Source organism: Netta rufina (genome assembly GCF_964035555.1).
Source record: "Netta rufina genome assembly, chromosome: 1".
In the NCBI taxonomy this organism is placed as follows: Eukaryota; Metazoa; Chordata; class Aves; order Anseriformes; family Anatidae; genus Netta; species Netta rufina.
In genome coordinates, this window is record NC_140123.1 from 132,579,214 (window position 1) to 132,603,248 (window position 24,035).

Consider the following 24,035-nt stretch of genomic DNA (forward strand, 5'->3'; position numbering starts at 1 on the left):
GGCACATGAACCAATAGTGCCTTTGCTGATCAGTACAAGTCAGTTGTTTGTTATCCTGACAGGCAGCTGAACACACGAACATTTCACTCGTTTTTGAGGTATTGACAATTCCTGCAGCAGGCCAGCAGCCTCCACTACAGATCAACTTTGTTCAGGCTGACACTATGTCACAGATGGTGGGATTGATTATATTATAGGATAGCAGTCCAAAAAACATCTGTATGCATATAGCCAAATAACACTGGGACTAGACTTAAAATAACTGAGCCTGTATACGCATAACTCCATACCAGCAAACATAATCAGACCCCATGGCAGTCACCTGGGATCAGGAATGCCTAACAAGAGATATGTCTTCACTCTATGAGTGAAGTTCACATTTCAGGAAGACAGCCTGTGAGTCATAGGAGCTCTACAGCACACTCCTGTCCAGAGATGCTTACCAAATCCCATCTGACTGCATGAGGGCTGCCACTGGCCTCAGAGGGAGAAAGAGTTGCCAAGAAATTTCCACAAAGGAGAAAGAGTCCATTACTTCAGCTTTATCGTTACTATACTTATAAAGCTAAGGTACTATTAAAAAAAAAAAAAAAAAAAAAAAAAAAAAAAAAAAAGCAGGAGAGGTATGATCTTGCCATTATCAAAAACAATTAACATCAGAAAAACAAGGCAATCTTGAAGGTTTATCTGTCTGGCACAATCCCAGAAAAGGATGATCTTACTTATTGTCCTGTACTCTCTTAGCTGCACTACTGCCCACCCCCAAGCAACACACAAAGGCAGATAGCTCCTGCCACTACAGCAGCCCTGGTAAATCAGCATACAACTTGTGAAGTGCAAATAACACTGTGGGATGCTGGTTCTTTCACTGGCCTCCTATTTCAGGAAATGGCATGTCTCCGCCCTTGAGTCAGGATGTAAAAATTAACTCTGCTAGTTATTCAGAGCCACTTTGAACAGAGAACACACAAATCTCCATCCATGAAGTAAAAATGTACCTGTCCGGTCTTGTTCAACATCTTCTGGTCTTGTTCAACATCTTAGTTGACGACCTTGATGAGGGAATAGTGTCTGCCCTCAGCAAGTACACCGATGACACAAAGCTGGGAGGAGTGGCTGACACGCCAGAAGGCTGTGCTGCCATTCAGCGAGACCTGGACCAGCTGGAGAGGTGGGCAGGAAGAAACCAAATGAGATTTAACAAGAGCAAGTGTAGAGTCCTGCATCTGGGAAGGAACAACCGCATGTATCAGTACAGGCTGGGGGATGACCTGCTGGAGAGGAGCTCTGAGAAGGACCTGGGGGTCCTGGTGGACGACAGGTTGACCATGAGCCAGCACTGTGCCCTTGTGGCCAACAGGGCTAATGGGATCCTGGTGTGCATTAAAAGGAGCATGGCCAGCAGGTCAAGGGAGGTGATCCTCCCCCTCTACTCTGCCCTGGTCAGGCCTCACCTGGAGTACTGTGTCCAGTTCTGGGCTCCCCAGTACGAGAAGGACAGGAATCTCCTGGAAAGAGTCCAGCAGAGGGCCACAAAAATGATACGGGCCCTGGAGCATCTTCCTTATGAGGAAAGGCTGAGAGACCTGGGTCTGTTCAGCCTGGAGAACAGAAGACTTAGAGGGGATCTCCTCAGTGTATATAAGTATCTGTGGGGTGGGGGACAGAAGGATGTAGCCAAACTCTTCTCAGTGGTTTGTGGGGATAGGACAAGGGGCAATGGCCACAAAATGGAGCATGGGAAGTTCTGCACTGACATGCAGAAGAACTTCTTCACGGTGAGAGTGACAGAGGGTGATGGAGCATTGGTACAGGCTGCCCAGGGAGGTTGTGGAGTCTCCTTCTCTGGAGATATTCAAGGCCTGTCTGGACGCCTACCTGGGCAGCCTGCTCTGAGGAACCTGCTTTGGCAGGGGGGTTGGACCCAATGATCTTTCGAGGTCCCTTCCAACCCCTACAGTTCTGTGATTCTTGACAGTGTTCAGAAACGCTCTACGCTGTTTGTATCTCTTCACTGTGCCTCTATCCTAAGGCCACACCTTGCAATTCAGCTACATGGATGTGCAGGCTAGACAGACTCCTGTTGCAAATTGCAAGCTCAGCTGATTGCTAGGAGATGAGTTCTAGACCAAATGCATGAAAAACATGTAGCACACACTTAAGAACCTGGGGGAGATAAGCACATCCTGGAGGCAGTCCTAAGACCAGCCTCATGGTTGTGGGAGAAAGGTGATATACAATGAATGAATGGAGGTAACAGTAAAAAGAATGGCTGAGCTCTGCCAGAGAAAAGGTAGTACTCATAATTCACTAGCTGCTCTTGCATGTTGAGTAAATTAAAAATAATTAAAAAAAAAAAAAAAAAAAACACCTACTTTTCAAGGGTGCCTGTAGATTGGGCACTGAGTGTCCTCTACTTTGGTGAGCAGCTGTTAGATGCAATGCAGGTCCTTAACCAGAACCAGTAGTAGACCAGCACTGTGAGCAAGACTGACTCCCCCCATCAGACATTGCTCACATTCTCAACCCTCAGCTGATTTTCATCTTCACTGTTGTGGTTTAACACTGCTAGACAGCTAAGCACCACCCAGCCACTTGATCACTCCCCATTCCCAGCAGGATGGGAGAAGATAATTGGAAGGGCTAAAGGTAGAAAACTAGTGGGTTGAGATAGACAGTTTACCAAAAAAAAAAAAAAAAAAAAAAAAAAAAGTGATACCAAAAAAAAAGCAATTGTTCACCACAAGCCAACACCCAGCCAGTCCCCATGCAACAGCAGGCCTGGTGAATAGCCCCCAGCTTTTATTGCTGAGCATGATGCCGTATAGTATAGGTTGTGCCTTTGATCAGTTTGGGTTAGCTGTTTGCCTGTGCCCCCCCTCCCAGCTTCTCGTGCACCCCTAGCCTCCTCACTGGCAGTGCAGTGAGAGAAACAGAAAAGACCTTGGTAAAAACCATGTAAGCACTGCTCAGAAACAACCGAAACAGTGTGTTATCAACACTATTTTCATCACAAATCCAAAACACAGCCCCATATGAGCTACTATGAAGAAAATTAACACCATCCCTGCCAAAAAAAAAAGACACATTAACAAAAAATGTTTAAGACCATAAGTCTAAGCACATATTCCTTCTCTGACCCCATTATACACAGTAAGTTGCACTGTCACTTTGTCCTTGAGAAAGAATGCTGATTTGTTCAAAATAATTTGGAAATACCCTCCATACCCTATGCTCCCTTGCCTGTGCTTCACATCCTTTGAAAAATTTGGTCACACCGAGCAAGATTTGTCACTGCTCACATACATAGTGCATAATGGTAACATGCTGCTTCATGCCAACTACACCTCTAGAAATTTTAGGTTACCTTCTCTCTTGCAAATATCCTTAAACATACAACATAGTCCCAGACACCTACCTTTCCAGTACGCACAATCCATCCAGCAAATCTCTCTGGAGTAGAGAGAGCAAGCATCCAAATGCCTACTTCCACAACGTGGGAATGAAGCTTAGGAATGTTGAACTACATTAAAAACCACTCGAAACCAGTTCAGCATATCAATAATACACTTTTATTTAGTACTAAAATGCATTGTTTGTACTGATAACATCAAGAAACAATCAGTTCATACACAGGCAAGGTTTCTTGAGAGTAGTTTGCTGTTCAGTTGTTGCCAATGCAGTAAATTGAGTGTTCAAAATTAGGAAGAAAATTTAGTTTCTTACCTCATAGATCAAAGATACAGATTGTTGACAGCTGAAAGAAGCATCACTATGTATTGTCCTGTTTCTATATACTTCCCAAGGTACCCACTACATGCCACTGGCACCGACCTCATTTAACATTCTACAGTCAGTCTTCTCTACAGAGAAGAGGTTACACCTTCTGCAACGTAGACAGGTGCTCAGTAAAACTTCAGGTGTACATAGGTGCTATTTCCTGAATGGAAGGTTCAAGAACCCTGTAAAGTACTTTTGAAACTTTTTGTTAGAGGATTAATGTCATATCACACAGGAATCTGAATTTCTAACAGGAGAAAAGAGGTAAAGCAGGCTGAAATATTAAACTGACCACTAGGTATGCTTTCATCCACAATTAGCAAGCTCCCTGATGTTCTGAGGTGAATAACTTTCTGCCAAACCAGAAAGGTTGGAAAAAGCTGGAAAAAGGTTTAAAAATTGATTATGTAATCTTAGAGGTTTTTTTTTGTTTGTTTGTTTGTTTTCTTTTTGAGACAATTCTAGGAGAACAGGAGGTACTGCTGCATATACCCTTCAGTATACCATTCTCTCCCTTTTCTCCTTTGTTTTACAATAATCTACAGCTATTTTAAAACAACCCAGATCAACAGATTAGGTCAAAGCTATCTCACCTATCTACAGTGGTTTCCAATTAGAAGACCCAGCATCTCTACCTATCTCCAGTTGTGAAGCCTGCTTTAATTCTTAGCTTTTCAAATGATATTTTTTTCAAAATTATCAGCTCAGCCATGGCAAAAAACAGTTTTAGTACATCAGACCAACTCTACAGACATCTCAGCAAGAGATAATAGCAATGGATTGGTTTGTTCAACTGACAAAGTAAGGGCAATAACATGATTACGCAGAGTATAGCTCTGCTTTTAGAATCTTGCATATGTATACAGATTTTTATCTCGTAAACTACAGTATAAAAACACAAGGAAATTAAGACGCAGCCTGAAAACAAAAGAGCTCATAATTTTGGTGTCAAGCTTTAAAAGCTTCAGAAATAACAAATTAAGAGGAACTTTAATATTACTTTGGAATATGCATACGGAGCTGCTTATCTCTACACATTCACTAATAAAATACCCTCTTTTTATTTCATTTTGTTTTTTAAATAAAAGACTCTCTTGCTATGCCTTGTTAACTAGAAAAATTAGGGGAATTAAGCACATGTTCTGTGAGGAGAGGCTGAGGAAACAGGACTTGTTCAGCCTGGAAAAGAGATGACTCAGGGGGTCCTAACAGCAGCTTTCCTCCACCTACTTGGAGGCTATGAAAACAACAGAGACAGGCACCATTCAAGTACAGAAGAACAAGAAACAATGGTCACATTGCAATAGGACAGGTTTTAACTGCAGAGAAAGGTGTGTGTACGTGTGTGTGTAGACAACACAATAAGGATAATTAAGCGCTGTAACAGTTTGAACAGTGAACTTAAGGAGTCAGTCCTTGGAAGTTTTCCAGACCAGCTATAAGGCCTGAATGCAGAGTTGACTGTGCTTTAAATTAGACACTGGACTAGGGACCTCATGTGGTCCCTTCCTCTTCAATTCTATGGTTACTTTACTAAATCTGACAACCAGCAGTAGTACTTCATTTAGATTAAAAGATACACATACAGTATTGATGTGGGAGACTAAATAAAACTTCTGGCTAGCAATTACAAGAACCACTATATTATTCACTACCAGTCAGCAAAAGCCCACAGAGAAAAGATTCATGTATTATTATTTTTTTTAAAGCTCAGCTGCTCACCCAAGCTATATCAGACTTGACCATACCAGGGAAAGCACCCTCACAGTAGATTTCACATAATCACAAAAGACATGAATCTCCTCTTCTTCCATAAGCATTTCGCTGCAGTGTCTCCTTACAAAGAGCCCCTGTGCACTGCACCTCCTCTTGTTAACAGCACAACACTATTAACTGCATACTCTTCTTTATGATTCTTTTAGACAATATACATTTTGTCATCTTGAACTGCAATGAAATGCATTATTTACTTCATAAGAGTATTTTCACATACTATGAAAAATTAAGAAGAATGCATTCTGTGTATTTAAGAGATTAACAGATTTTATTGTTTTCTAAAATATATTACAATACAGAGACCCAAAGCAGTAATTCCTGACAAATTCAGTAACCATCTTGTGGATGAACAATTATGTTGGTAAGTTTTCCTTGACAGACACATACATACATCCACTTTCTAAGCTTGCACATTTTGATTCATTGAAAATGTTGACTAAATATACCTATAAGCTCAAAAAAAAGGTTCAAAACTACCAACAGTGTTTTATAGTTACCTCAAAATAGATTTGTTAGTTTAATTACAGTGTAGCTTCCTAAAGTAGCATATCTACTCACCTGATAATTGAGATTTTTAAACACAAATCTGCTGTAATTTAAAACCCAGTTTTAAATGTCACAAATGCCATACTATTAGACAGGATTACAGATGACCGAGTTGCAACTGCAAACAAATGTAGTTTGTTTTTTTTACAGTGTTCTGCTACAATAATCCACGTAAGGACTAATGCTAGTTTATTTTTTGACCCACATATTTATCCAAAATACAGATTTTAAGTATGCTAGTGTATTTACTGTACTTCCAAAAATCTAAATCACAGAATACTTTGTCTATAGTACAGTAACGAACATGGCAGGAGAGCAGATTTAAATATACCTATAATTTAAACTCTTAAGCCAGTCTAAATCTTATCCACATTGAAAGGCTTTGTAACTAATAGCAATGCTCTTTATATTTTGGAATATCAAATTATATATACATATACACAACAGATAACCTCTTAATAAAAGCATTATGGTCTATTTTACAATCTTTGTTCAAAAAAATTAGTCTTCACAGATTTAACATTTCAAATTACCCAAAAATCATTAGCAGTTAAAAGGAGTTTTGTTGTTGTTGTTGTTGTTGTTTGTTTGTTTGTTTTCCCTGCAAACATGCTGGAAATAGCTAGTATTCCGGGGCTTATGTATGATTTATTTTTTTGTTTATAGAGTGCTCTTTAAAATCTAGGTGGAAAACTCATTTAAGTGTCAAACCACGTAAACAACATTCATAACAGAATCCCAACCCATGACCTGCTACAAATAACCTTCTGTAACAGATAATTATTAAATACAATATTTGTTTTACAGCTTCAAGCCACACTGAAAACAAAGATTACTACAACATGGAAAGAGTTTTCATTCAGTCAACTGTTGACTAAATCTATGTCATAATTTAAGTATTATTTGATCAAGCATACAAAAAGGTGCTTAACTACATAGCATTTAAATAAAAAAATACTGCATCTTTCAGACATTTCTAAGAACAAATAGAAAATTAACTATGATAACCTTAAAAATTCAAGTTGCAAATTACTGAAGGTCACTTAAAATAACCGATTAAACAAAAGTCAGCATAAGCCACATACCTTGGGTAGGATGAGGCACAAGCATAGAAAATGCAAAAAAGTTTTTAAGACTCACAATAACAGACCATGTGGGAAGAGAAAGCTTAAGTAGTATTTTTCCTATCATTATTTTTCCACCTAACCCCTTTCCACTGCATTGTGTACAAGTTCTGAAAACATCAAAATAGTTGTAACTTGTCTTTAAATCGCTATGATTTCAATATCAAGCTGTCTCTCCTTTCCATTAAAATATATACACTCTATACATCATTCAGCTTCCTCTCACTTTAAATATATACTGTACATGCCTTCAAAGCTTTTGTAATACTTCTATATTAACTTTGTCCTTTGTCACTGGATCGGTTCTACATAGTTTGCTGGGTATAAACCAACTTGTCCATTATCCAGACGTCCTTTGCACCAACCCTGTTCATCTTCATTCTCCATTTTAGTTAATTCATCCCCTGCAAAAAGAAGGAGCACTGTTAATAAATCTGTAACCTTCTAAGTAACACCAACAGAAAGATAAGACAACAATTTCTAAAGTGTCCACTTTTCTTCCCCTGCTCACCTAAGGTACCAGCAGAAAACTTCTCTGCTCTTCATTCTTTTGATACTAATACCACTCACAGATTTACATATAGGATGAAAGGTCCCCAGTTTCAAGAAAAGAGGGGGAAGGGAGCTACTTTGAAACTAAAACATTACACTAATACAATTTCAAGAATAGCATTTTAAACGCAATAAAAGAATGCAACTTTTTTCAACTTATACATGGTGTTATTTCACTACAAGATCGAAGGCTAGCTTATATCTAAAGGTATGAACAGTCAAAGATAGTTGTGGATAGTAAAAGTACCTCTAAGCAAAAAAGAATAATCTTACACTGATGACTCAACAAAACGTCAGCACAAGTGAAATGTTTCATCAGGTTTACTGTCAATATTTGCTAGTGTAAGAGTTGGTGGAACATAAGGAGTAAGATGTTACAAAATTAAGAAGTGGCAGTAAAATTCTCTTAAACTACAATTGAAGCTTTTCAGTACACCACTGTGATGCTGGAAGATTTTAAAGAAATTAACACCTTACTCTTTGCAACATCTTTCCACTCCTCATCTTTTTAAGAGATAAATATTGGGATAGAACTACTTTTACTGCTCTAGCTTTATATTGCTGGAAGATGATGTAGAGTTCTAGCTTAAAAAAAGTAACTCAATTTGATTCTTAACTTAAACAGCAAGAGCTAACACCGATTATTCATCCTGACATTTATGAACTATAAACATAACCTCTTTTTGACCACTGCGCATGTCTAATCTTCTACATTCTCACTCAGGATATACTTAGATATTACAGTGTCTGTAGACTCCAAGATCCTGTCTATAAACATATGAAGGTCCACCATGAAAAAAAAAAAAGGCCACACCACCTAGGAATTATTTCCCCACATGCAACTTATTTGCATCTAATTATTTCTCTGCATACAACAGATTTGTGTTTCATCTTAGTAAGCAAAAGGAAATATATGCTGATGATATTAACCAGTCCCTAATGGCTGTAAATACATGAAGTACTAAAAAAGTCTTAATATTATTTTGAACAAAAAATAGCCTAAGGAATATATATATATATATATATATATATATATATATATATATATACAGAGAGAGAGAGAGAGAGAGAGAGAGTTAGAAATGGATGAACTTCATGCATCTTCTATAGTTGCCCTGTTAATTATAAAAGGTTAAAGCTCCATCTTCTCTAGTTTGCAGATCTACCAGATAACAAATAAAAGAATGCTATGAACAAATATTTAGCACTGTAGGCTGTATTGTAGTTGGCTTATGGAGACATTTTACATTTTTTTCACGATTATTTCTAGCCATGCAGAATGAGAGTGTACAATTCCAAACTTCCTTGCCACTTCTATTAAGTGTATTTTTAAGTGAAATCAATGCCTAATCAAATCCATGCCACACTGACAGTAAGCATCCATGCAACTGCACTTGTACAGCTAGGACTTGGAAACCTAGTGAAGTTGGAGGTCTGTTGAAACATTGCCACTTTTGACAATTACCTGCACAACAGAGTTATAACAAAGTCTTTACAACTACAATAAAAATAGTGTGTACACTATCGTGTTTTGATAACATTGCATGGTTTGTATTTGCTGTAGCTATTTATTCTCAATCATGGCAGAGCGCTAGACATACACTAGACAGTTACGTCCCATGCTTTTATGGGATTGTAAAGGCTCTCAAAGTATGGATAGTAAATTCTGCTCTTTGGAAGCCTACCACAGCTGTTTGCCAATGAAAAACATGTATGAAGTAATCCACTAATAAAAAGGTTAGTTTCAAACATTGAAAAAAAAATATACATTTGAGGGATGCCACACAGTGCATATATGCTACAGCATGTGCCCAGAAGTGATCGTAAAGGCTTTGTAGGCAAATTTCTGGAATACTCAAGGAAATCCAATTGGAAAATATCCACATACGTTTAAACAGATCTGCAAAATGAATTCACCAATTCACCGGTGCTGACAGCTGCTTAGAGTCTAGGCATAGTCCACACAGGAACACAGAAATAGATTATGTTTTAAACTGGCTCCTGCCTGACCAAGTGTGGTTTTTTTTTTTTTTTTTTTTACTTAGTTTATTGCACGTTCAGTGTCTACATAGTCACACTAATACTTGTGTGTAAAAACTACATACGTTTGCCTATAGTCATTCTGTAATTCAGCTCCTGTAAGGGGACTCACCGCCTAGCATGATCCCTTTCTTCTGATTGATGTAGTCATATACTTTGGTGTTATAAAGTACTTTAATGTTCTTCCTTCAAAAGGCATTAAGCTATTTTTAAGTTAAACCTACAAACACCTCTTACAGTTCACACATGCTGTACTTTATTTTTACGGACTGCCCCCATTGAGAACCACATGGTTTAAGTGGTTTAATACAAGTCACTCAGCCGGTACAGAATGTCTAACTTTGTACTTAACCATTACATCTGTGTATACAAACATTGCCTAGTTCTGCCATGGAAAGGCTCATTACTGTAAGCCTTTGGAATGCCAGATTGACTTTACAGGCACAATACATACATTTCAAGATTAGCTTATGTCCCTCCCCTGCTGAGAAAAAATGAGCAGCTGAAGTCTACAGAATGAAGAATAATTTTAGCTTCTGTACATTCCAGAGAAAGCTCCAGATGTTTTGTTACTACTGTTCTTCTGTCAAGGTATAATTTAACAAAGTTAAAGGCCAAACCAACCCATTCCTCCTCTTTGGAAGTCCACATATTACTTGTCTATGAAAAAAGAAAAGCCATAAGTAGAGAGTTTCACTATTAAAAGAGGAGGGAAGAGTGAAAGGACAGAGTACCACCAGGGTTCTGGGGTTTTATGGGGTGATTTGTTTTTATAAATAATCTGCATTTGTATTCAGTTTTGAGTATCACCTCCCCCCATAAGCAAAATGAAAGTTTAACAGTTCATTGATCACATCAATTGACTACATAACTGACTACATCATTGACTTGTTTACTATACTGATTTTGAGCTGCAACATCTAAGACCTATTGCAGATGGTGCAGAGTAGCATAATTCTTATGAATGCTAAAGGGGAAGTGGAACAAAAAGTTTTCTCAGACCTTTCAACACTTGAATCCTGTTTGTCCTCTACAAGTACGTCAGTCATTACAGGACAAAAAAAGTAAGCAACAAGCAAAGGAGAAGAGACATGATTAAATAGGTTGCCTCTCTCATTTTCACAAACCAAAGTTCTGTTTTTGTTAATCTACTCATGCAATCTTATTCTACCTTCCTGTTTAGCAAACTTTTAACGTGCAGTTCTAGGCAAGACAGTAGAACAACAGCCTGTTACATGGTCAAAAAGTATAGATTTCACCTTCCACCACTAGAGGGTACTGCCTTCAGGCTGTACAGACTGAAAAACTGAAAAAAAGTTTCCTATTTCTGTGCTCAGAAAGATGTTCAGGCACTCACTCAGCACACAACTTCTGGAAGAACTAGCCTATACAAACTGGAGGCGGCAGCATCCACGGCATGCAACCACCACAACCTTTTGACAACTTTGTATTGTGGAAACATACTATCACTTGTGTGTCTCTCGTCACACAGGCTTGTCACTTGTATGCCTCTATTCTGTTCTCTCAACTGCAGCAAGGAGGTAAAATGCAAAGAAAGGAACAGACTTTAAAGCTCAAGGGAAACAAGACGTCATCCCAAGAAAGGAGATGTTTAAGTCAGTGTACTCTAACATAATGAAAGATGACAAAATTGGATAAATACAGTAGAGCTACTATGCTTAGGTACACCAGAGGGAGTGAAAGGAAAAAAATCTGTCCGTGAATAAGTTTTCAACTAAAACAAACAAACAAAAAACACGTCAGCAATGTCAAAAATTGGAGACCAAAAAGAGAGTACTTCCAGTTGATTAGGTATTATTTATTGTTTTAAGATTTGGTGCTGTAATCTTTTTTTTTTTTTCAAAAAAGAACTTTGGGGCCAGGATCTGTGCACAGCTAAAAGCAACAGCTTCTGCTATCACCAACTAAGAAAAGGAGATGAGTTTATCAGTTCTGCAGCTCACCATTTTGTTTAACACAAAGACAGTAGGAAGGGAGTATACCAAACAGATATATCAATACCTTCCAAACAGATTAGAATTCATTACTTCCAAATACAGGATACCAAGAACTGCTATCGGGAAGAACAGGGGCTAGATAGGATCCTGTAAGTGGAGTTGTACATTCAGAGAGACAAGTGACTTCAGAAAATAAATGCTGAAGAGAAAAACTCCTTATTTGTCCAATTTCTTCTTTTGAAATGCTTTAAGAGAATGCTGCACACTTACCAGCTTTAAAGCTGAGTTCATCTTGCTCTTGGCCCTCATAGTCATAGAGTGCACGCACTCTCACTTCCATTGCAGGAGAAGCATCTTCATCAAATGGATTGGTGTCTCCATTTGCATCAGTGGAAGAGAAAGGATTGTTGGACTCTTCATCGGACCAATCTGCAGGGTAGCTTTGGTTTTTTTCATAGCTGCTAACACTAAAAACAATTTTTAAATTACTTTTTCTGCCCTTGATTAGGAGATTAGAAACACCCCAACATATCAGTTCCCCTAGTTAAGCTTAAACTTCTCTGTAAATCCCTGTTTTGAAGCTTTATTTCTATCTTATCTACCTTTAGCTGGCAATGCCTTAATCAGAAAAATAAGTAAAGCCACATTCTTACAATACATTTTACAAGTTAAAAAAAAAGCGAAAAGGAAAAAAGTGAAGGGCAACTTCCCCATAAACTCCAGCAACTTCTCTAACAAGAAACTTGTAGAATCCATGGGGTTATTTATTCTAGAAAGGTAAAAGCTGTTCAGATATCAGATGAGAACAATGAGGTATTTAAACTGCTTTGTAGAATCTCCCATCTCTCTGTGGACCCCTACAGTAGCTTTTAACTTTTTGTATGTTGCAATCACCAATATAAAAGCCTCATTATAGAGCAACAATTTGATTGTTTAAAAAGCGTTCAATGTTGAGCATGCACATGCCATTTAAGACAGTGATACGATATCCCTAGGTAGGCATACTGAAGCAACAGACAGCTGTCTGAGAAAGTCCTAAACAAAAAGAAAGCAATCATAAAAGCAGACTTGTTCAGCAAGAGAACACAGCAGTAAAGCTCCAGAAAACAAAGCACTTTCATTAGAAAAACCCATCAACTTCAACATTTTATAGGACTGGTAAAGGAAGGAAAAAAGCAACGGCAGTTCTGTTAGGAACTGCCGATAACCCCAGTAGCTTCAAACCAAAGAAGATCAAGGCAACAGATGTGGCATCTGTTAGGAAAAACAAGTTAAGTTACAGTGTTGTGCTTACACAACTTCTTAAAAGGACTTCATGCACCAATTAGCATAGTGTTACAGAAACCAAAAACTGAAAACCCTGGATAGAGAAAGTGCAAGTGTGAAAACGATTAAGAAAACAACATTTCACCAACTTTTTGATCTTATTGTCCTCCTTTTCACTGACAGTACTCCCAGTATCTTCTTCATCTTCAAAGGGATTGTAACTTGATTGTACTGACTGCACTGTGTTACTCTGGACACTAAGACTGCTAATTTGGAAAAGAAAGAGCATTATGGTGACCCTATCTGTTTAAGGGTAAACACACTGTCACTGGTGTCCCGTTAAGTAGTTTCTTAGCAGACCCCTTCTCCAGCCAAAAAAACCAAAAAGAACAAAAAAAACCCCACTATCCATCAAGTGTAGTGAAAGATCCTAGAAAGTTCTGGAAGTCTCACATATGATACATTTCCTCCAGAAGTAGAATTTCTGTTGTGGACCACAATTTTTCTTTTTTCTTACTGCCTGCAATAAAAGGCAGTGCTATTTTTCTACCCAGTTTCATTACTTTCTGAGGAAGCTGATGCTAACAGTTATGTATTAATGACATCCAGAATTGTGAAGCAACTACACATTTTTCAGACTAAGATTTCAAAGTAAAATGTCATTTCTAGAGATGGGAAAATAGCAACAGACTAACTCCCAGATTAACTACTGAGTTCAGTTACTCATGTAATTCGGGTTCTTATAATTCACAGTGGAAAGAGAAATGTGAAATAGAGAATAATTCCCAAAATATTTTGTGAGCTGCAGAAAGCTGTTTTAAAAATGCTCACAGGTGAGTAATGTTTAGTTGTACACTGGCTTTTTGATCCTGTATAGCTTGTAATATTGAACAGTCCTTTCTGTTTAGTCTTTTTAGGCATGAAAAAAAATACCTGCTATGTTTGTTAGGCTGGGAAACTTGATCTCCTGTCTGATTAATACCAGTCAGAGTCACTCCATCAGAAGCCTTCTTCTTTTCTCTTCTACTGAGAGTGCGATTCAGATCCGCAGACCACTCCTAAAAACGAACGCAAAAAGTGATTGAGCAACCTAATTGAACAATTAATAATCATATTTAATTTTTCAGACTGAGTTATGGAACATACATTCATACATACAGCTGTACAAATAGTTATTGTAAGGGTAAGTTACTCTTAATGTTTCTATAATAGTTCTCATCCATCCTAACAATGCTAGGATACCTGTGCTACTCACAAATACCAGAGTGACCTGTACTTCCCTGCTTAGCATTCTGAACAACCTTGAAAAGACTTAAAATACCAGACATATGACAGACAACTGCAGAAGTCTAAGGAGTTGATCAGTGCAGCTCTTTCAAAGTGGTACCAAGAGGTTTTACTGTTTCAAATAACGCCAAGACATCTAACTTTATAAGTACATTTAATTTTAAAAAGCATTACAATCTACTTTACATAACAGGTTTACTTCTCAAGAAGCGCTCCAGGACTGGCCGATAAAGGAGCTTTTTTTTTTTTTAAAGTCATTGCATAGAACTTCTCTTGTCCCTGAAATGTGAGCAAATACTTAAAGTACTGCACTCCAGATCTAGTAAATTTATTGTCCTTAAAAGCCATCCAAAAAAAGTCAAGGCTCAAATCAACACAATTGTTGACAAAACGTGATGTCATTTGTTAAGCATCCTCTCCTTGATGTTCTGAAACATTCACAAGTTTCAGAAGGCAAATGGACAGGCATGATGAGATCTGAACAGAACTTATACCTTTCCAGTCAAACTAGGCTGCATACCAATATAAAACAGGCACCAGAGAACTAACTAACTGGACACAAGTAAACATCCTACACTTAGGCATGTTTCATATTCAGAAGCCTTAATAAGTTTCAAAAAAGTGTCAGGAGATATTTGCAATGCAAAAAATAACCTGTGAAATATTAAGAAAAAATAAAGATTTTGCGAGATGCTATTACTGGTTTGTACATGTAGCATGGTGAGTCTTAAGTGATTTCTGACCAACTTTTCAAAGGCACCTTATTATTTTAACCTCATACAAATACATACTGGATTTCTGAGTCACCTCAATTTAAAGATTACTGACTTAAGTATATTTGCAGTTTATAATGCAATTTCATATTTGTTTGATCATGACTTTGTTTTACTTACGTCATCCTTGTAGCATGTAAATGAAAAAACACTCGATTAGAAAAATAGTAACAACAGAATTTTGTGATAATTACCATGCTTTTTCACAAACACTGTATTTCCCCACACAGAAGTAACTGTAGTTCCATGCTTCAGGCAAAGAAATACTGCAGTACTGGTATGAGTTTTCTTCCCCAAACCTTCAAATCTGAAGTTATTCAATGTTTAAAAGTGATACTTTCCATTACGTTTAAAACAGAATACTTTGTACTCCATAATTGAGGTTTCCACTCTATTAACTTAATGCCCAGAAATTATTTCAATTAATCCCATGGTTCTGGGTCAGAAATTCATTCCAGCCTTTCAATACTCCACTAGTATGATCTTCACTGATACATTTTGATACTTGTTTCTCCTACACTGAGTTAGCAAAACATTCCTCAAAAGCTTTATTTCTTTTGAAAATGGTATTCAGCAGTATAACTAACTGGTGCAAGGTGGAACTTTTTTTTTTTAATATAATGGTATTGGACAAAATAGTTAAAGGCTTCAAAGTTTTCAGAACTGAAATACTTAAACCTATTTCAATAGTATTTGCTGCCTACTTGACCATTAAGTGATAACAAGGAGATTCAAAATTGAAGTGTGACACTACAAAGGGAGAATCACATATACAGATGTCAGAGGTATAGCAACTAAAACATGGGTTACTAATGATTTCAGCTTCCAAAAAAAAAAAAAAAAAGTTTCTCACCCTTTTCTGTTTAAACTGGTATTTGATACAATCACCTCCAAAAGTAGAGGCAGTGAGGACTCCAATGGAATCAAGAAAATAAAAACTGTTAGGGCTTGTAAAAACAACAAAATTCACTGCTGTAAGTCTGAATCTGAGTTTCACCAGAAAGGAGTGTGACAAAAAGCAAGGACATAAAAACCAGACATAACTCTGGGCTTTCATTACTCTGATCTTACCTCAAACTGAGGCCAATTCATTGACATCCCTGGACCTTGATTAGCTCTAAACCACCGCAAGTCTTCAACAGCATCTGCTGTTTTGATGTTCTGTTCCAGTTCACGGTAGATATTTTTGTAACTGCAAAACAAATTTGTCTTCAAATTTAGTACACCATTTAGAAACAGCAAATCCTCTAACCATATTAAATAAAAAAGTTCAAAGTTCACAATAGTATTGAAAAAAATTACAGCAAGACATTTTAAAAGCTCTCTGGGACAGGCTATTAACTGCCTGTAAAAAAAGGAACAGTAACAAACTTGCTAAAAGTTCAGTGAAAAAAAATCCTTATTTACAAGATTTAAGTATTACTACTGTTTTGTAAAGCAACTTAATTAGCTGTCAGTAAGATTTAAGTAGGAATGTTAACATCAAATGCCAATCTTGAAGTTTCTTGAATTTAAAAGCTTGTCTATGCAACAGTAGAAACTGTTTTTGTGCTACATTTACATTCTGTGAAACTCAGTTCTTAATTCAATTAGAATTATGATTCATTATAAAAATTAAAATCTCAAACCTGAAACAGAGTTAAATGTGTTTTTAAAATGCATAAGAAAGTGTCTATTTTTTATACCTGCTAATGGCTTTTACTGTTTTAGGTACTCTGATTTTAATTATACTATTTACTTAAAATATCAAACACTAGAAGAAAAGAACCTTGCTGCTTTTACCTATCTTTGAGTCTAATTATTATTTGCTACATTGAATTCTAGTAACTTTAAATTATTCATAGAATAGAAGCCACATTACAGATACAATTTTGATCCCAAACCATGCATGTGATATATTTGTTCTACAGGCTGTGATTACATATACAACTCTCCCCTCTCCCCCCCACTTTTAAAAAAAAAAAAAAAAAATATGGTGCAATATGGAACCCACACAGTATAAAGAGGTCTTAACACAACATCTACAATGCTCAAATGTGACACAAAATTAGCAGTCTATCCTCAAGCTAGAGGGAATTTGTGGAAATCCTTCCAGGTCAAGTCACACAAAATCTAGACTTACGATTCATTAGTGCTACATTATCAAGGAGTCAAAGTATCTCTTAAGATGTATTACCAAACTTGTACATTTCTATATTTTGACTAACATGTATGCGGTATTTGACTACAGTGGAGTTTCTTTGAATGTATTTAAGCAATGGAGAGGCATGCATTTTGAGAAACGGAATTAATCTGTTTGAATGACTCATCAGTTAACCCAAATCAACAACCAACTGGACATCTACAGTCACAGAAAACAAGACATGACTACTTTCTGGACTGTGCTCTTCAGTTTTATCAGTCTGTCTTAAAGTTAAAACACAGACCTCCTTCTAGGAGTTTATTTTACTCTTTTTATCTCTTTATATGCAAAGAGAGCAAGATAGTGAAATAAACAGTTACGGTTGCTTTGTCTCTAGTTTTATCCTAATAGCTCCTTTCCTTGTTTTCACCTTACTAACTTACCATAAGACACTACACCCAAATCTCCCAAGTACCTTAAAAGGAAAACCACTGCTCCTCCACTTGCTCACCTTCTGCAGTTTTCCCCACCCTGCCTTTTTAAGTTAACCATTTCTTATTTATTTCTGATCTGTTGTTTGTTTCAATGCAATTAAACTGAATTCAAATGGATGACAATCCTAACCATCTTTCTCTCAGAGAAAAAGAAACTGCTTTCAACAGTAAGAACTTTGAAGCAAACCAAAATGATGATAATGCCGAAATAAGTGATCTTGCTCTTACCTATTGCTAGCTATATATATTCTTGCCCCATCACCCCTTTTTTTGTGCCAGCACTAAGATTTGTGGGGCTGAACTCAACTTAAGTCAACTTAAAACACTGATTAGAACATCATTCAGAACAAACCAGATTCTTTCTGTCCTAGGTTACCTTGACCAGCTCATTAATTCCAATTGAATGGACTACTATATCAGTTCTGTCACCACCAGAAGACAGAGTAGAAATGAGCAGCAAGCCAAGAGTACACTTTTTTCCCTTTAAATTAAGTGCCAACTTAGACTACATATGAAAAAATTGCTATTACAAGTGGGATGTAAATTCCACCACTGTTGCAACATTTGCTGCAAGTACTCCAGCAGCTTACCTCTCAAATGCAAGACAACACAAAATCATTTAAACTGCTGTCTTGCTGACAGATAAGTATTTTTGTATCAGAGTGGCCTGTAGTAGTTGATGACATGCTACATGGTCTGACAAAAACTTTATGAGCTCTGGTTTGAGTACTGTAGCAGAAGTTTAGATCTCTTGGAATTCAGGGAGGAAGCTCCAGGCAGAAAATAAAGTACAACGCATTTTTTGCACACACTACAGTATAAAAAGCTGACTTTGAAATTAAGTTCAGTGATGGTCAGCCAATGGATCTTTAACACTTCTACAAGTTAAAGGTAATTCCTGTATTACTTTAGACTGAGCTCTAGCATTTCAACAGTAGATGTGTTCAGAGTAGGAAACTTATGCTGTCTTACACTAATAAGATCTAGTTTGTTCTCCAATACACATTGAAGACATAACACAACAAAACTCTCCTTTCCCAGTCCTTGATCCATTTTCTTTAAGCTCTGAATCTTTTCAAATTGGTACACATTTGATTATGAAAATACATCAAGGATGAAGACTTACTAGTTCATTTAATAAAGTTCAATAAGACTAGCAAATGCTAGGGATAGATGCAAGTCTGATCGTGGACAAAACAAAGAAGGTCCTCTTACACTATAAGCAAATTGAAGCAAGAAAAGTAGAAACAATTCAGGTTTTAAACTTATCTACTTGATGTATTGAATATTTTTTGCTCATTAGTGTTAATTTTAAGGTCTTACACAGTTTTACCTTGCAACATTAGACAAGTCAAGATGTTTTTGAACTTCCAGTAACACTTCTCGAAAGAAACGTAAGCGTTTTTCCTCAAACTGCTGACACTGTTCAAATACCTGCTCCATGTTTTCCATATACTGAGGTGTCACACTATCTAATTCTTTAAGTGATTTTTCATACTTTTCTTTTGTCTGGGGAGGGAGGAAAAAAAGGGAAAAAAATAATTAGCAATATTTTATTACCATCCTACAAGACTCAATATAGTAATGGACAAGGCTTAGACTAGAAGATCCCAAACTGCATTCTCTTTTTATAACTTCAATCTGTGTTAGATCCCAATGAGAGTTATCTAACAAAATTACAAAATTATTGAAGTTATCTAAAAAAAAAAAATACAAAACTATTATAATACAGTTCTAGGCCTCCTCTCCAGCTTTTCAAAAGAAACCATGACAAATGTTAATGTAACACTAACGATAAAAAACAAAGGAGGTACGAAGTATAACAGAGTAAACAATTTTTCAAGTTACAGGTCTTATTTAAAGATCTCCAAATAAATTCAGAATGTTAGCATTTCCCCTTCAGCAATCCACATAGTACGCTAAGAGGTATGAAGAGAATACTGTTGCATAAATTCCTGTGAACATAAAATCACATACCCAGTGAGCTCTATTAAACTGAACCACAAACTTTAGACTAATTTACAGCAATAGACCAGAAACATGAATTAAAAGATCCCACCCAACATAACATCAGCCTCCCAGATCACAGAGCAGCATCTCAAAGGGAAAAGTTTTTTCAAAAAAGTTAAGAGTCACATAGGACAAAGCTCTAGGCAGAAGCCTGCTAGAGAGATAAACCAAACTGGGCAATGGAAAAGCATTTCCTCAAGTGTATTTACTTTTATTTAAATACATTATATCAGCTTACTTTCTTAAAAAAAAAAAAAAAAAAAAAAATCCTACAGTCAAGACCAACAACAATTTCAATCAAGCTTTAAGCATCTATCTTCACAGCCTCTCAAATGAAATAACTCAATCCTCACTAGTAAATAAGTAGAATAACACAGTGAAAATCCAGAAGTTATACTTCCTTCCCTACTCAAAGTACTTACGTGAAAAAGAGGTAATGTATTATCCATTCTTTACAGAAGAACTAATCAATGACACACAGGAGAAGACTGTTAAATATTGGTATAGGATCATAACTGAAAGTGTGCTGCACTGTGGTTTGTATCACATTCAGGAGAAAAAAGCTTAGATATGCACAAGCTATAGATTAAATATACCTTTAGTACATCTTGTTTGCTTCTCTCCACTTTGTCTTGTAATTTCTTAAGTTGTTCAGGATTTAGTGCTGGATCAGCTTTGCTATTTGTCTCTCTGGATATAGCCAGTTTCTCCTCTTTACAGGCCGCATGGTATGCTTTCTTTGCAGCTTCCACCTAAAAAGAAGACTTCAATCTCTGCATCTGGAACACTTTATAAAACAATAATCATGTTGCAATGAAGAAAGTGGGAGGTTTTGTTTCAGGGTATTTTTTCATTTTCAGGCAACTTTTTATTTAGGCCAAGGAATGAACACTACACAAGAATCGATAGAAGGAAACTGTAGTACTTAGCAATAAACATTCTTTCACCATACAAGAAATGTCACTCATACAAGCTTAGAGAAGTAAAGAAATACTCAAGGAAAGGTTTACAAAAAGTTCTAAATAGAACTTTTTTCCTCATGCCCATGTACTCCTTTGCTCCCCTTCTTCTACAAACCTGTTATTTAAGAATAATGTTGTTGCATGAGAAGGAGAAAACACACATTTTTCCTTTGCTCATTTCTTCAAGCAATTTGCAACTTCAACGCATATGATCAGATTTAATTAAAATTATAACTTAAATTCCACTTTTTCCAGATTTTCACTGAAGTCACCAAGATTAATAGAGACCAAGAGAAAATATTTATTTTCAGAAGAGGACAGAAGACAGGAGATCTTTTTGAGAAAGGAGGGTCCAGCAGAGAGAACAGGGAGCTTACTCCCTTATAAAGATTTGAGACATTAATATATTATAACACAGGATATCTAATACATAATCTACTGCTGTACCTCTTTCAGCTTTTTTGCCCAGGGTTTCTGAGCTTTCCTAAATCCATCTTCTGCTTCTTTGGTTTCCTTAAATCCTCCCATCATTTGCTTATGAAAGGCTTCCTTCTGCCAGTTCTTGACTTTTTCAAAGTCTTCATTCATCAGTGAACCTTTTACTTCTAGATGTAGTTCACTCACTTTTTCAGCTTCTGACATAAAAGCACACCAAGCCCTTTCTACTGTTCCATACTGTGGGCCTAAACACAACAGAAAGTGTCATTCTCAGTAACCATCACCCACATGGAACTTATATTCCCAACAAACTACCTGGAGCTATTGACTTATATTCACTTCAAAACAATAATTCCTAGATATTGATGTAAATCTAGAAAAGGGAATAGTTCAGACAACATTATATTAGAATATTACAAGTTTTTACTTCAGAATAAATAATATTCATTTAGCCTGCCCTGCACCTCCCTGTACCATGATTCTCAGTATTACACCTATTAACTCCTCTTTGAACTGTCTTCAATTTCTCAACATACTTTTTGAACCATGGATAACCAGGAAAATACAAACTAATTCAGAATAATTCAAATGGTACCAGATTAGCCTTCCATTAAAACAATACTTCTCTTCTATTACTTTCTCCCAAAAACAACTTATTTTGCAGACATCTTTTCAGAGTTCTCTACCGTTATTTACCTAGAAATAGCTACTACGTTAAAAACAAATCTATTCAGATATCTCAACACTGGAAGCAAGATTCATCTGTTTCGATAAGAAATAAGCAAACTAGAAAAGGAGCAGGGTTTTTGTCTTTTTGTTGTTGTTGTTTTGTTTTTAATCCAGAAAAGCTTACTCTTGGAAATATTCATTTGTTATGCTACCGAGCCTTTTGAAAAGGCTCCGTTAGAGGCTACATATTTCTACTTTGCACTTACCAAAAACATTCAGAAACTTTTTATTAAAGATTCCAGAATTCAAAATTAGAATCTATTACCTTTTTCCACAAGCTGTTTCCATCTTTTTGCCCATTCTGTAAGTTGCTGAGCATAGCCCTTCTCTATTCGTGCCCGTTCATGAATACAATTCATGAGATCGTTGCAAAGTCTGTGACCATCATCAATTCGTTTTACTGTGCGCTTGTAATTTCCAACCTATAAGGAGACAAACATTTAGCAATTCCTGCTTGAAACATCTGAAAGTAAGCTAAATCTCTGATTAACACACATACTGTTACCTACAAGTAAAATAATTTAACAGGAATTCATCAATTACAGCATACAGTACTTTCAATTAATCTTAAAACCTAACTGCTTTGGATAAGATACTGAAGACAAGTTGAAAAATAATCTGCCCAGAAGATGCTGGAAGCCGCTTGCAAGAACACCAGAAAAGCCACATGTTCTCCGGAAAAAAAAAAAAAATATATATATATATGTATATATATATATATATATATATATATATACACACTAAAAATGAAAGCTAGCTATTCAGTGGACAGTTTAGTCAGCAATACAACAATGGCATTACAAAAGAAGCTACATGTTATTAGTCCTGCAATGTAATTATGGGTAGTTGTTACAATAGTCATTAAGCAACTGTTCTGCATTATTATTGCTTGGCAGTGTTTTAGATAATCAAGATACTTAAATACATTATTTCCCTCTTCTGTGCTTATTGCAGAGTATCTAATAACTGAATTCTATATTCTGCTCAATTAATTTTAAAAGATTAATAGAACTGTAGAGACGTGCAAAGGAGTATCATAAAATCTTCACCAAACATTAGAGGTTTTGTTTTCCAATGATGTAGTACTGAAAAACACACCCAGTGTGTTTTATATATGCATATACACATTATGCTGCATATACAGGAGAGGTCAGGTGTGCCCTGCATTACAGCTGTGCTTCAGTGCCAACGAGCTAGGTAGTGTTATAAATGAAGTCTCAACTCTGAATTTAGTAACGTAAAAGAATATTTATAAAAGGCAAGTAAACAGCGCTGGGTGCGCAGGGAGTCTATGCTCTACCAACACGCACACGCAACCGTCGAACTTTCCAAATATATATAGGACATTGCTGTTACATATTTACAAGAAACCCGAGTACGCCTATACATATGGATATCCTATCCCCGCTTCATATTATAATTCTCTTTGTGGTGGTCGGTGTGGGTGAAAGGCTCACGGTTTCCCCATCACCATTAGCAACCTTTTGTTCCAGACTGCAGGAGCGGCTTCGACTGTCTCCCTCTTCTTCTGCACGTGCTCTGCCCACGACAAGGTTCCCGAAAGCAACAAAACGTGATTGCTTTTCCCGCGTTTCGTTAGCACTTGAAACCACACTGAACAATAAATGTTAACAGTTCTAACCAGCAAACCGCCCCCGCAACTTCCGTTGAGGGGAAAACAAGCAATCCCAGATGGCAGGGCGTCGCCTCAATCACCCTTATTTCCTCTAAACTCTTTACATTCCTGATGACCCCATCGTTAAAGAGTTTGATGTTATCACCAACCACGAGGCTTTCCGACCCCCATTGCCACATTCCCAAATCTCCCCCTTCTTTATTAATATCAACCATTTTTCTGACACGAATTACTACTCCATATATAACAGTAGCAAGTAGTTCTAAATTCTACAGTAGGCTTCTATGTGGGCTCAATGCTGATAGCAGTGACTTGAAGTTCCCAGACCTATTTGAAATAGGTCTAATATAATATAATATAATATAATGAAACCTCTTGTTTCATTAACAAGAAACTTTTTGAGAGAGAAAGCACATAGGTGTTCATTGTACAAGCAACAAAGACAGATGGATATGGAGGAAAATGTACAATATATAATGAACATTCGTTATATAAATGAACGCCCTTTCATTCGTGTGTATACCAACAAGATAACCTCAGTC

At 36.7% G+C, this 24,035-nt stretch overlaps 1 protein-coding gene across 3 annotated transcripts in view; it reads right to left on the minus strand.

The window, feature by feature from the left end:
• Positions 1-3,553: 3,553 nt before the first annotated feature.
• The window catches only part of PACSIN2 (protein kinase C and casein kinase substrate in neurons 2), a 68,015-nt gene continuing 47,533 nt past the window's right edge, over positions 3,554-24,035 (minus strand). For 2 of the 3 annotated variants that reach the window (XM_084284111.1, XM_084284112.1), the window contains 9 exons: positions 22,123-22,279; positions 21,138-21,373; positions 20,325-20,480; positions 19,052-19,227; positions 16,174-16,294; positions 13,976-14,100; positions 13,192-13,308; positions 12,047-12,243; positions 3,554-7,630 (listed from right to left, as the gene is read on the minus strand). In XM_084284111.1, coding sequence (XP_084140237.1) covers positions 7,518-7,630; positions 12,047-12,243; positions 13,192-13,308; positions 13,976-14,100; positions 16,174-16,294; positions 19,052-19,227; positions 20,325-20,480; positions 21,138-21,373; positions 22,123-22,279 — 1,398 coding nt within the window. In that variant the 3' untranslated portion in view covers positions 3,554-7,517. The remainder of the gene's footprint in view (positions 7,631-12,046; positions 12,244-13,191; positions 13,309-13,975; positions 14,101-16,173; positions 16,295-19,051; positions 19,228-20,324; positions 20,481-21,137; positions 21,374-22,122; positions 22,280-24,035) is intronic. The other variant, XM_084284113.1, reaches the window with a different exon arrangement.